Source organism: Pan troglodytes, chromosome 17, assembly GCF_028858775.2.
Source record: "Pan troglodytes isolate AG18354 chromosome 17, NHGRI_mPanTro3-v2.0_pri, whole genome shotgun sequence".
Lineage (NCBI taxonomy): Eukaryota > Metazoa > Chordata > Mammalia > Primates > Hominidae > Pan > Pan troglodytes.
Window position 1 is genome coordinate 45,475,642 of NC_072415.2, and position 14,584 is coordinate 45,490,225.

General features: G+C 36.8%; 1 protein-coding gene and 1 long non-coding RNA gene across 4 annotated transcripts in view; one reads left to right on the forward strand and one right to left on the reverse strand.

Moving 5' to 3' along the window:
* GALNT1 (polypeptide N-acetylgalactosaminyltransferase 1) overlaps nucleotides 1–14,584 on the forward strand; it is a 130,794-nt gene that overhangs the window by 100,205 nt on the left and 16,005 nt on the right. For both annotated transcript variants that reach the window (XM_054672130.1, XM_063795613.1), the window contains exons 5-9: nucleotides 1,847–2,054; nucleotides 5,814–5,984; nucleotides 7,940–8,057; nucleotides 9,759–9,939; nucleotides 10,930–11,069. In XM_054672130.1, coding sequence (XP_054528105.1) covers nucleotides 1,847–2,054; nucleotides 5,814–5,984; nucleotides 7,940–8,057; nucleotides 9,759–9,939; nucleotides 10,930–11,069 — 818 coding nt within the window. The remainder of the gene's footprint in view (nucleotides 1–1,846; nucleotides 2,055–5,813; nucleotides 5,985–7,939; nucleotides 8,058–9,758; nucleotides 9,940–10,929; nucleotides 11,070–14,584) is intronic.
* Nucleotides 5,558–14,584, reverse strand: part of LOC104003130 (uncharacterized) — a 44,041-nt gene continuing 35,014 nt past the window's right edge. Inside the window, exons 4-5 of one of the 2 annotated variants that reach the window (XR_001711303.4) lie at nucleotides 9,029–9,993; nucleotides 5,558–5,701 (exon numbers count right to left, since the gene is read on the reverse strand). This is a non-coding gene — a long non-coding RNA (uncharacterized LOC104003130). Of the gene's footprint in view, nucleotides 5,702–9,028; nucleotides 9,994–14,584 lie in introns of those variants that run through there. The other variant, XR_675669.4, reaches the window with a different exon arrangement.

Genomic DNA, 14,584 nt, shown 5'->3' on the forward strand with positions numbered 1-14,584 from the left:
CTTGGGGATTAGATTGCTTTAGTTCTGAAGAAACATTTTAAACTAATATTTTTGGAAAAACTTGTTGGGAGACGCATTGTTTATGACACATCCAGTCTTGATTGATCTAAGGTACTAAAATATATCTTATACCCTACTGCATGAAATTCTATCAAATTCTGGATACAAAGTATTTTAAATTTGTGCTTGATCAGGTGCTTCCACAGACCTGAATTGTTCTCTCTATCGAGTTCCCTTCTAGGATTCTCTTGTTGTAGATAAAAAGATGGGCTTTAAAGTCAGGCAGACCTGGGTTTGAATCTTGGATCCATCCCTTAAGCTGTATCACCTTAATCAAATTCATGTAATATGCTGAGCCTTAGATTTTCATTTCTAAATTATGCATAATAACTTCATAGGGTCATTGTGAGCATTAAATGAGATAAAATATATAATGAGACTAGCATTACATATGTTAGCATTATGCTAAACAGACACAAAATGTTAACAGTTACTACAAAATGTTGCTCTTCTCTGGGATTGGCACTACCCTTACCTTTTTACTCAGAATCAATTTAGATCCTTCTGACCCTAAGACTTGGTTCATAAAATCACCGTGATATCTTTCAGATAACTTTTTAGCTCAAATATTAGAAAATATATTAGCAGAAATGGGAAAGATCAGTGTTTTGGTGTAGTGGGACACATAGGCCTTTTTCTTTTACAGCTTTTATATCCCTGATTATTTCATTATTGAGTCATTTTGTCTTGTTGAGTCAAATAGGCAAGAATCGTTTTACTCCCATTTGTCTTTTCCACCTCACTATGTAGGAAGCCTTTTGGATCTCTACTTTTAGTATTTAATTAATAGATATGAGGATAATCTCTCTAGGGGTTCCAGTAGTTCCATCTCAAATATTTTCTTCCCTAGAGAGATTATCCTCATACTTATTGTATGGTGACTAGTTGGAAAGGCATTTGGCCATATTACCACCAATAGCTTCTCTAGTATAAATTCTGTAAACCAACCTGGTCGGAAAAATGTTTTCTCTTTGCTTTGAGGAAGTTGCACCTTTTCTGCTTTTTAAAGTCAGTTGTGAACTTTGGAGGTAAGGTTTATCTTATCCTGTATGCTTGCCTGTGTCCTGAGGAGCATAACCTCTTACCTGAACTCTCCAGGATAGCTATTGATTTCATACACCCACATACTCTCCCTTTCCCCTTTTGCCCACTTTTTCTCTTTTCTTCTTCAATTGCCCTTTCCTTTTTAAACTTTTTTTCTTACACCTAATTGTCAGTTTAAGGATCTCTATTTGGCCTTGCAGTTAACAGTCCAGCATTTCTTTTCCAAGTGTGACCTCACTTTCTGCCTCCTGATTAAAAAAAAAAAAAAAAAAAAAAAAAAAGTATAGTCAAAGACCATGGTAATCAACAAGACAATTTGTTTGTGCTTCTGAGGAAATTTCACAATTTTCTAAACTCTACAGCTATTACATATTCTGTGTCTTCTCTCTGTTGAGGTCTGGATTTAATGCTTTCTTTGTATTGCTGATCCTTAAGCATGATTAGAGAAAGAATTGAGTCTAACAGAGTTACTTAGCGAAACATAGGAGCATTCCTATCCTTGGTTAAGTCTGAGCACAAAGGCATTCTCCTAATTCTGCATATAATAAAATAGAGGCAGCTCTAGTCCATTCTCTTGGGGAATATAAAGGCTTCCTTTAGCAGAATGGGTTTATGAGTCAGGGAGCCTCACTGAGAGTGTTCAGTAAGGGTATGTTGAATTAATTTTCCAAATCAAAATTACTTTAATCTGAATAGTGCTAGGCCACACTGATTTGCATGTTTTCTTTTGTTCATTTTCCAGACTTTTTGAAAAGGCCTTTAGAGAGTTATGTGAAAAAACTAAAAGTACCAGTTCATGTAATTCGAATGGAACAACGTTCTGGATTGATCAGAGCTAGATTAAAAGGAGCTGCTGTGTCTAAAGGCCAAGTGATCACCTTCCTGGATGCCCATTGTGAGTGCACAGTGGGATGGCTGGAGCCTCTCTTGGCCAGGATCAAACATGACAGGTAATTTTCTGGTGTCTGTAAGTTTGTTTTTAGTACATTTGTCCTAAACTATATGGTGAGTTGCCAAATTCTATATTTTTTAAATAAATATAAAAGTAATTTCCTCCCAAGTTTGCTTTAAAATATCCGTGAAGAGGAGTCTAAAGAAAATATCCAGAAGACCACATTCTGAAGCCTGGCAGGAATGTTTGCAAACTGTTGTACTAATGAGGAGTGATTAGGAAGCATGTCATTGGAATGTATACTATATGCTGTGTTCACCAAGCTGGAGCAGAACAGATAGATGGTGAACTCTCAGGGAAGACAGCATAAAACCCTTCACTTGTCCTTGCACTCTAAAGCTAATGCTGGAGCAGGCAGATCCTCTCAGCTTGTAGTGCAGCAAGAAGTAGAAGAGAATGGAGAGAAGCACATTGTGTCCTGAAATGCTTAATTTTATATGGAAAGCACCATAATCTTAGATAATACAGGAAGAACAGTGGTGTAATGAACACCTATGGTTATAGTTTCTCATGTTACACATTTTTCAAAGAACTCGCTATTTCTGGCTTAGTTCTTGTGCATCAGGAGAGAACCTGACTTCAGTCTGCTAGACCTATGTTGGTTGAATTTCTGCTTGTCATTGTAATTTGAGGTGGAGACTGTCCATGTTAACATTCAAGTTTAGATTTTAGCGGAGTGAACTTTTACTAGTCAAGTGGAACACGGTGGGAGCTAAAGCCACAGCATCTATTCTGTTTGATAGCAAATGCTGGATCTATATTTTTTCCCTTTCAAAGATGAATAAATAGGAAAACTCAGCATTGGGCCAATCAATGGGAAAGTAGAGCAGCTTTAGAAAAAAGAACATTGCCCTGAAGAATCAAAAGAATAGGATATCTAAATTATTTTCTTTAAATAATAGATGATGTTTTAGGGAATATTTGCTCGCCTAAAGATAACACACAACCCATAGAGAGAAAGCAAGGTGAGGTGATGACAGAAATATGGAAGGGAGTCAGCTGAAATAGCAACCACAGTGACTTCCAGTTTGGGCTGCGTGGTGGATTCGATATTCTGAATAACTTTTCCAACTGAAAAAGCTGGATAAAAGGCAAAACAAATTTTAAATGCATCATTGAGTTGGCACAAAAGGAAGAAATCTGCAAATCTCGAAAAGAAGTGAGAGCAAATGTGCAGTCCAAACACTAAAGCCAGCTTTCGCTGGTAGGGTTTCTGCTGAACTTTGGGGTCACTAAGCTTCTGCCTTGAGAGACAAATAAGATGGAAGGATAGGAGACAAAAACCTAGGTCCTGCCTCAGGTGAGAAGGTTAATAGCAAACACCTGTATAAAGCTGGGCTCTTGAAATCTGTATCTTAGTATAAAGCAAGAATGAAAAATTAATCCCACCACATCAGAGAAAACTTGCCTGTCTCAACCTTGGTATGCAGTGGCAGAGGGGAAACAAATCTCCCCTAAGAATTTGTAAACAATATAGAAAAAGAGGAAACAAACCAAACTCTTTTTATGAGGCTGGTATAACTGTGATATGAAAACCAGAGAAGTACTACAAGGAAAATTACAGTGCAAATCTTTTCATGAATGCTAGTACAAAAATCTCACAATACCAGCAAACTAAACCAGCAATACACACACACACACACACGCGCGCGCATGTGCGTGTAAAAAACATATCATGATATCATGACTGCTTGGTTTAGCGTAATATTACAAAAACTAATTCGTTTAATACATCCCATTAATGTATTTTTAAAACTGTGATTACAAACTTATTAAACACCTCTGATCACTCCCATAGATACTGAAAAAGGGTTCACTGAAATTTAACATGAATTTATTGTTAGAAAATACTTAGCAAACTATTATACAGTGGAAGTTTACTAATCCAAGAAAGGACAGCTTAAAAAAAAAAAAAAAAGCCTTTGCAAGCAGAAATCATGTTAATGGAGAAATGTTGGAAGCATTTTTTAAAAAGATGTGGAAGAAGATGTTAATGCCCTCAATCACCAGTTAGTATTATTAGAAGTCTTTCTTAGGTTTTGCAGTACTACAGTAAATAAAGAACATTTATTTATTGGAAAAAGGAAAAGCATTGTTGTCAATTGTGTATGTGTTTGTGAAGAAAACGAATCTATACATAAAATAATAGAAACAATAAGAATTTAGCAATGTTGCCAAACACGAGATTACTATAGAAAAGTTCAGGCTAGAGCAGTGGCTCACGCCTGTAATCCCAGCTCTTTGGGAGACCGAGGTGGGCAGATCACTTGAACCCAGGAGTTCGAGACCAGTCTGGCCAACATGGCGAAACCCCAGCTCTACTAAAAATACAAAAAATTAGGCAGTCCTGGTGGTGCATGCCTATAGTCGCAACTACTTGGGAGGCTGAGTCGGGAGGATCGCTTGAACTCAGGAAGTCAAGGCTGCAGTGAGCCAAGAGTGCACCATTGCCCTCTAGCCTGGGCAACAGGAGTGAGACTCCATCTCCAAACAAAAGAATGAAAAGTTTATTTCACACCAACAAGGAATACTTAGAAAATATAATGTAAAAAGAAAAGATACCATTCGTAATAGCAATGGCAGTCATAGACTACACATAGGAATATGTTTATCAAAAGATTTACTGAAATTCACGAAAAAATCTTGAGAGAGAGATGGATAGGAAAGTCAATATCATAAGAGTATCAATTCTACCCAAATTCATATATAAATTCAGTGCATTTCCAATTGAAATCTCCACAGAATTTTCTTTTTTTTTTTTTTTTTTTTTTTTTTTTTTTTATTATACTTTAAGTTTTAGGGTACATGTGCACATTGTGCAGGTTAGTTACATATGTATACATGTGCCATGCTGGTGCGCTGCACCCACTAACTCGTCATCTAGCATTAGGTATATCTCCCAATGCTATCCCTCCCCCCTCCCCCCTCCCCACCACAGTCCCCAGAGTATGATATTCCCCTTCCTGTGTCCATGTGATCTCATTGTTCAATTCCCACCTATGAGTGAGAATATGCGGTGTTTGGTTTTTTGTTGTTGCGATAGTTTACTGAGAATGATGGATGGTCTCCACAGAATTTTCTTTGAGAGACTGTACAGGCCGATTCTAGCATTGATACGGAACTGTAAAAAGAAAAAAAATAGTTGGGATGCTTCTGAAGAAGAATCAGATCTAAGGGGGCTTACTAGGCGTCAAGACTTATTTTAAAGCTGTGTTAATTATGGCAGTGGTATATTGATGCAGGAATTCACAAATAGACTAGTGAAACAGGGTAGGGTCTAGAAACCAGCTCATTTTTGTATGTAATCTTGATTTATGACAGAGCAGTCACTCATAGTTACAGCAGAAGAAAAAGGGACCATTACATAAATAGTGGTGGAACAATTGGTTATCCATAGAAGAAATAAATGAAGTTGGATACTTACTGTATATCATAGTTAAAATCAGTCCCTTGAAGATTAAAGTCTTAAATATAAAAAACAAAAAAAAAATTTTTTTAATTAGTTGAGTGTGGTGTTATGTGATCCCAGCCGTGGTCCCAGCTACTCAGGAAGCTGAGGTGGGAAGATCACTTGAGGAGGTCAAGGCTGCAGTGGCCCCTGATTGCACTACTGCATTCCAGCCTGGGTGGTGACAGAGTGATACCCTGTTTCAAGGGAAAAAATAAAAAATAAAAACACTTACTATACAATTGTTCTGTAGTTGGCATTAAACAGGAATGTTTTGAAAGATTTCTTAACTTGCTTTTATGACATCAGGAGAACAGTGGTGTGTCCTATCATCGATGTGATCAGTGATGATACTTTTGAGTACATGGCAGGCTCTGATATGACCTATGGTGGGTTCAACTGGAAGCTCAATTTTCGCTGGTATCCTGTTCCCCAAAGAGAAATGGACAGAAGGAAAGGTGATCGGACTCTTCCTGTCAGGTAATTAATTTGTCAGACATTTTGCCTAAAGTGTTATTGGCAGAAGGTTGTGGAGCTTTGGGAATCATATCAAATGGATAAGTGTATTTTGAGAAACGTGAAGCATTCGTATACCTTATGGTAGTTAACAGCCATCTTTCACATATGTGAGTGTTTTAAAGAAGGATTTCTCCTCTAATAAAATTAGAAATTTTTGCTTATTCTATAAATCTAGTGCACATGAGAAATGATGACATGCGTGTTTTTTCATTCCTTTATGAACATTTTGCAAATGCGTAAGTCAGATCTGTACTTTAATTCAGTTATTAAGGATAATAATACTTAGCTTAATTAATTGTGTCAGTATGTGAAGATATTACCTAAATCTGGGTCCTTGCATTAAAATGTACAATTTTAAATTCAGACTTGTACCATCTGGATGACAGTTATTGACTGGTAAAGTTAGAAAAGCTTGTGTCAAACATAAAAATAGCTAGAATTGACACAAAATATAAAAAAATTCATTAATCCATTTATTCTCTGATTTTTTTTCTCTACTTGGTCATATATAGATTTTTTTTTCAGGATGGAATAAAAATCTTCATGCTCTTTTTAGAACATGAAATTGAGACCTTTGAGCTCTTCTGAGCCATCCTAGAATTTAGCCCCATTGTATCGACCTGCTACTTCTGTATTAAGAGTTCCTTCAGAACCAGGCTTTAGCTTTTCTGTTTTTGGGCCTCCTGCGTCTGCCTTCCCTTGAATTCAAGTTCAGTTCTGGCAACACTGAAGAGATTTTCCACTGACTGTGTGCTGTTTTCCTTAGCCTGAGTTCTTAGTAGTAGTAGTGCAATTCACTATCTAAATCAGGGGTTCCTAAACATTTCAAAAAAGACAAAATTTTTTGAAAATCTGGTGAAAGCTATGGGTCTTCTCTAATGGAGAAAAATGCACATGTACATGCAGAAGATTTAGTACACAAAAAACTCAGGTCAAGAAAACCCTGTATTAAATGATAATTCTGAATTTTGGGCTGTTTCTTTTAAATCCTTTTCTCATTCTTTTTTTCTTCGAAAATCAAAATAAGTCCAAACCTTTTTTGGAAACAACTGTTTCCTCTGGAAAGGCAATGAGTACATTTTAGGGTTCATCTTAAAATATAATCTTCGTGGTATCTTTGGTCCCTGTAACTTATTTTTTTCTCCTGGTTGGAGTTTACTTTTTCTCCATACTTGTTCTTTATAAAAATCAAATGGGCTGATATTCATTTATTTAAATCTTCCTTCATTTCTTAATAATTTCTCTGCTTAATTTCACATGTTCCCCCTCCCTTTGCATACCTGAGCCCTATTTTGATGAATTAGACTCCTCTTTTGCAGACAATATACCACACAGTCAGGAAGGAACATATTGATTTTATTCTATATTTTGTCTCCTCTCCTTAAAGATTTCTAGTGGGTATTAGGAAAAGGCCTCACTGTTTCCATCCAGTTTATCTTATGTATTTATACTATTTGCCACCCTTTAGAACATGGCATGGTAACTCTAACCTCAATCTACTTGGTTAATATAGTCAACTGCCTTGAAGTTGCTAGGATCCGTGGAGTGGGTGCACAGTCAGATGGAGAGGATTGTGAGGAACAGCTTTAATTTAAGGAGTTTGAGATCTAAACTCAGTTAGGACCTGAGGGCCAAGAAAGATAGAAAGTACTCTTAGGACTGTGACAGAGAGGGATGTCTGGGCAGAAGCATGACACAGCAAGTCTAGCAGTCAGCATGACCATGGTGCAGGTCATGTGTGAAGACCAAATAACACAGCATAAAACACAGAAAGCCCCTGGGGCGTATGAAAGTTTATGAAGAGTGTGAGAATAAGTACTTACTCAGTAGTTATAAATAGTTATGAAACAGCTTTTAAAAACAAAAACTGATTGTAAATTTTAAATTGCTAATGGTATAGCATTATTGAATTTCAGGACACCTACCATGGCAGGAGGCCTTTTTTCAATAGACAGAGATTACTTTCAGGAAATTGGAACATATGATGCTGGAATGGATATTTGGGGAGGAGAAAACCTAGAAATTTCCTTTAGGGTAAGTTCCCTTCAAAAAAATTAATCTTTTATTTAACTTCAAGTATAGATGTGCATTGATTATTCATGTATCTCTACATAAAAAATAAAAATTTAATTTAATACAAGTTTAATGTAACTTCAGAGCCTTCAGTCCATTAAAAGGACTGATAGTAAGGGTTCATTATAAACTATTGAAGCAAATAATTTAGTTACCTTTGAAGTTCAGCTATAAAACTTACACAAGATTCCCTAGTTGTTTTTAATTTTTATTATTTTCAAGGAAGTAATTTAAGCTCTAAAAGCTAATATATAGTTTGGATATGCTACTTTGCTGCTTTACTCTCAAAAACATAAATTTCACATTTTGTAATATGCTTTTTATTTTAGTGTGAAAATTTTTTTATATAAAACCTAGTCACTTTACCAGCTTTATATTTTTCAATAAAAATGCGAAAGAATTCTAAAATGACTCTAAATTAATTTAACCCAGTCTACATATAAAGTCTTTGCATTTCATGTTCACTAGAATCAACATATCATTTAAATGGCATTGCATATTTTTGCAAATAACCAACTTTAGACACATAGCTTATTATAGTGGAAATCACACTGACGTGTACTGTAATCTGAACCAGCGAGCTCACTTTGTTCCCAGTGAATCGCTTTGCCTTCTTGTCAAAGAGAGGGTTGGACTCAATATCACCTTGGAGATCCTATCCAGCTCTAACACTTATAATCCTGGGAAAACTTGAAGGTAGGAACATTGAATATTTAACAAAATCAGAACTTTCCAAAATGTTATTTTAATTATAAAGAGTTATGAGATTTTTAACTTGGTGGGGGGAATGTATTTTGAAAGAAACAGAAGGATTTCATTAAATTAAGGATGTAAGCCCATACTTGATCATCTTTCTTTTGCCCCTTTTTTTGTTTTTATTTTTCTAACAAAGACAACAAAACATGCTTTTACTGTCTCACTGAAGAACTTACAATGGATCTAGTTGAGATTCCTAGATTCTGTTTCATGTACAAGCCGTGACGCAGGTTTGGAGAGGGGTGAACAGATGAGCATCTGGCTGGTTACTCCATGGTCAGGTTTTGTTTGGTGGTTGTTTTTAACCATGAGCCACATTAATAAATACATTATACATTCTGCACACACAAAACATAAAATTTAAACATTTTATGAAACAGTATGTCCTTGTTAACAAGTACAGGTTGCAAGTCATCAATTTGAATTTATGATTCTCTTAGGTATAATGGCCTGCAGTTAGAAAAATACTGCTCTAGATCCCATATCTTTTCTGTATTTAGCCTTTAACCTATGTTTTCTTTATTTAAATCTTCAACTTTTGGTTTGATCAGAACCCAAATTAGAGAAATGTTTCTCTTGAGGAAGCACTGGCTTTGTAACCTAACCGTACAGCCGGAGCCCATCATGTGCCCCTGATTTTGTGAAATTCCAACTGTGGAACCCAATAGATGTCAATACTTTTTTAAAAACTATCAATGTCATATATGGTCTTTGCTGTTATTTTCAGATTTGGTAGTATGGAGGTACTTTGGAAGCTTTTTACCAGTAACTACAATATGTTCCATTTAAGTTTAAACAAAAGCCAAACCCCTATTTAATTGAAAAGAAAAATACTATGGGAAAACTAAGGTGAACATTTCCTGATTACTCAGCTACATGTTACATGGTCATCTCTGCTGTTTTCAGATTTGGCAGTGTGGAGGAACTTTGGAAATTGTTACATGCTCACATGTTGGACATGTGTTTCGGAAAGCTACACCTTACACGTTTCCAGGAGGCACAGGGCAGATTATCAATAAAAATAACAGACGACTTGCAGAAGTGTGGATGGATGAATTCAAGAATTTCTTCTATATAATTTCTCCAGGTTAGCGTTGTTTTGCATTAGAAATACAAGGCTGTACCTTTGTTGACCCTGATCCTGGAGGAGAAGTAAGAAGGTTAGAAGTGAAGCTTTGAGCAGAGGTGAACACCTACCTCATAAGGTCATTGTAAGGAATGAATAAAATCACACACAGTATAGAAAGTGCTTGGCAGAATGCCTAGAATAATATATAATTAACAGTAATAAATTATCCAGGTCAGTGTTGCTAGCCCAGGTTTTACAGATGTTCTGTTTTTTTTAAAACCTAACTGCAACATTTAGTATTTATTCCTGTGAAGTTTCATCTTGTTAAATTTTCAGCCATTTTTCTAGCTTATATGACTTTTTCTTGATTCTTGGAGTTTTCATTCAACATAACAAAACCACTGTTTTTGCAGTGGGTCATGAACGTTCTCTATAAGCAGGCCCTCAATGCTGTCATAGGAGGCTTTCGTCAAGTATCACAAGGCCACTGAGAGCCCAAAACGTGCCACAGGGCCTTCTTTCCGGAAACTTTGCTATTCAGAGTTTTGTAGGAACAGTTGTTCCATCAGCTGTAAGTCGGCCTGACATTGTTACTAGTCCATCCTTATTTTTTACTTACTGCAAGACTGTCAAGTGGCAGGGTGCACAGTTCAGTGAGTTGTGTGAGAGAAGCCTGACTGCAAACAATTGCTCTGTTTAATATTTGAGCAAAATAGACCTTGATTTTTTTTTGTTTGTGCCTTAACATATATTGAAGTTTACTGATCCCATATCACTTATATTTCATTCTCACATAAATGTCATTTTTCTCTGAAAAATTAAAACACATTTTAATGTATTTTCCTTGCTTTATACTTTTGGTGGATTCATGGTGTCTCCACTTGTATAGTCACATATCACCCAGCTGATACCACTGTTCTGATTCATCTGGCTTATTAGATTCAATATATAAACATGTGTTACCTAAAACAACACTAATAATTCAGAGTCAATTATTTCTTTCAACAGGTGTTACAAAGGTAGATTATGGAGATATATCGTCAAGAGTTGGTCTAAGACACAAACTACAATGCAAACCTTTTTCCTGGTACCTAGAGAATATATATCCTGATTCTCAAATTCCACGTCACTATTTCTCATTGGGAGAGGTAAGAAATATATATATATATTCTATGTGGTTATTATGTTCTTACTTTTTTATTAAAAAAAAATAGGAGTTAGTTAAACTTCCAATAAGGAAAGTACTTTCATGTTAACATTTAACTTCTCTTGCTTCCTTCCTCCTTCTTACCACGTAAGTCTAAACTATATTCTTTTTTTCCCATTCCTCCTCCCTGAAAGTTGATTTCCACTGAGTTGATGCACCTGGAGATAAGCTGTGTACTGTGGGGTCTGTTTTTCCCTATTCTGTCTATAGTGATGTGTTTCCTAAACAGACTGCACCATCTGCAATTGTGGATCTGTAAAATCTGTATATATATTTTAAAAAAAAAAGACTTCTTTGCAGGTCTTTGTGAACTTGTAATTATAAGATGGCTTTTAGAAAAAAATATGAAGCCAAGTAGGGAAAGAAATCCAACCTTTTTGTGATAGAAATCAATAGAAGGACAATATTTCCTTTTATAAGTCACAGCAGCAAATGATGATATGTGTAGACAGGGCCACAGGCAGGCCTACCCCAGGATTAAATCTCAGGAAAAGTGGCCTCCCACTCTGAAGAAGGTTGTCACTTCTTCAGTCCTTTCATTCATTCAACAAATATTTGAGTACCTCTAGTATATGACAAGTACTGTTTTAAGTACCAGGAATACAGCAATAAGTAAAGCAGAGATCCTGCTCTTGATCTTACAGTCCATGAGTAAGACAGATTATGAAAGGCACACAGCATGTCAGGTGGTGGTAAGGGCAGAAGGGATAGAGAATGACTGACAAGTGAGCGTGGGTAGTAGTACTGTTTTATGTAAGGAAGTTGAAAGAGTCCTGTCAAGGTGATTTTGAGCAGAGATCTGAAGAAAGTGAATGAGCAGGTCATACGAATTTTTAGGGAAAGAGTATTCTGGGCACAGGGAAGAACAAGTATAAAGGTTTCTAAGATGACAATGTACTTAGCGCGTTCCAGAAACAGCAGGGAGACCAGTTGTCTGGAATAGAGTGAACAAGGTGGAGAGTAGTAGAAGATAAGGTCAAAGACAAAGTGAGGGTCAAATCATATAAAGCTTTTAGGTTATAGTGAGAACTTTGCATTTTGCATTTTATTCTGAATCAAATGGAAGCTATCGAAAGATACCAGCAAACTTCCACTAGAAAAGGATCACATTGTATGCTATGTGGAGAAAAACTATATGGAAACAGGAGTAGAGCTGGTGTATTGTTGAAGAGAGTAAGGGATTATGTCAGGTTTCTATCAAGCTTGAGACACTGACTGTAGAGTTGCCATTACTGAGATGGGAAAACCTACAGGAAGAGCAGATGCTCAAGGGAATCAACAGTAGTTTGGGACACATCAAATTTGAGATCCAAGTGAAGATATGAATAGGTCTTTACATTTAAGAATATTCACTTTGGGGGAGAGGTTGTGATAGAGATGTTAACTTAGGTTGTCAGCATATAGGATGGTTTTTAAAGCCACAAAACTGTATGAGGTCACCCGAGGAGGAGAAAATGTTAAGTATGAGAGAGAAGACCGAGGACAATGCCAGAGGGAATGCCACAGTTTAGAAATCATGGAGATGAGAAGGAATCAGCAAAAAAGATTGAAAAGGAGTAGGCAGTGAAATAGGAGAACCTAGAGAGTGGTGTTGCCAAGACTAAGGGAAAGACGTGTTTCAGGAAAGAGGAAGTGATCAGCTGTATCGAATACTGCAGAGAAATTGAGGAAGATGAGTACTTAGAATTGGTTATTGCATTTGGCTAGGGACATGTTATCAGTAGCCTATCTCACAGTGTTGAGAGAGTTCCCCATGGACGTTGTTAAAAACTCTGTTTTGAAGAGAGAATGGAAGAAGCAACATAGATGAATGTGTACAAGTCTTGCAAGGAATTTTCTTGTAAAAGAGAGAAGATAAATAGGTGGTAGCTGGAGGAGAATATGGGCTTAAAGGGGTTTTTATTTCTTTATTAAGATAAAACTGTGCTGATATGAGCAACCCAAAAGAGAAAATTTAAAGATGCAAAAGAAAGAGCCAACTTAACACCCATTAGAATGGCCACTATCAAAAAAACAGAGAATGACACATGTTGGCAAGGATACTGAAAAATTGGAACCCTTGTGCATTGTTGGTGTGAATGTAAAATGGTACAACTGCTATTTAAAAATAGTATGGAGGTTTCTCAAAAAATGCTCAAAAAAGAGAACTACGATATTATCCAGCAGTTCCACCTCAGGGTATGTATCCAAAGGAAATGAACGCAGGGTCTGAAGAGTTATTTTTACTTACATGTTTATAACAGCACTATTCACAATAGCCAAGAAGTGGAAGCACTCCACATGTCCGTTCATTCTGGTCCAGCTAGCAATGCTTAGGCATTGTCCAAAATTGGGTCAGTTCAAAGTAAAAAACTCCTCCTTCTTGGTTCTAAAGACAAGCTACAGAGTGACTGCTATAAATCGTGATACAACGTACAATGGAATATTATTCAGTCTTAAAAAGGAAGGAAATTCTGATACATGCTACAACATGGATGAACCTTGAGGACATTATGTTAAGCATAATAAGACAGTCACCAAAAGAGAAATGCTGTATGATTCCCCTTATATAAGGCAGCTAGAATAGTCAAACTCATAGAAACAGAAAGTAGAATGGTGGTTACCAGGGCTGAGGGAAGGGCGTAAAGAAGAGTTACTTCATGGGTATAGAGTTCCACATTTGCAAGATGAAAAAGTTCTGGAGATTTGTTTCACAACAGCCTGAATATACTTAACACTACTCAACTGTACACTTGAAAACAGTTTAGATGGTAAATTTTATGTTATGTGTTTCTGCACCAGAAAAAAAAGAAAGAAGGGATCTGTTGTTATGGGTGTCATGTATTTGGGTGGATAGGAGGTGAAATCTGTACACAAGTAGAGGGTGTTGGGTGGGGGTGGGAAGAAGAGAGGTCATCTCTTGTCATGGGGAGGAAGGTAGAGGAATGGGAACAAGTGCAGGGCAGCTGTAGGTTTGGAGGTGGAAACTGGCAGTTTGTGGTGGAAGTGTGAGGACCTTCTCTTCTGGTGGCTTGTTTCCTCAGTTGAACACAAGATTATGGGCTGAGAGTGAAGAAGGTGTTGGTGAGGGGGAATTGGGGAAAGAGAAAAGGATGTAAAATAGAAATGTAAGATAAGGGAAAGCAAATAGATCACCGAAGGAAGCCAGATGGTGGAGAGTTGGTGAAGCCATCTGGCCTGGTGTTTTTTTCAGTGCCAGGGCAGGCACAGACTTACGCATTTATCCTAACAGTTACTAAGGCTACTTCAGGATTGACTTGAGCTCCCTACCTCTGAACTTTGTTGTGATTTAAGGAATTTGTTTTCAAACAAGTGAGGGCTACATTGAGTTTCTTGAGCCTTTCATTCTCACTGATGCCTCATTAATGGGAATGTGTTTTCCTTTGCTGTGACCTCGTACTGGTCAAAGAAGGCCCAGGGTGAGTGGTGCGCCAGGGAAAGATTTATAGCAGTCAC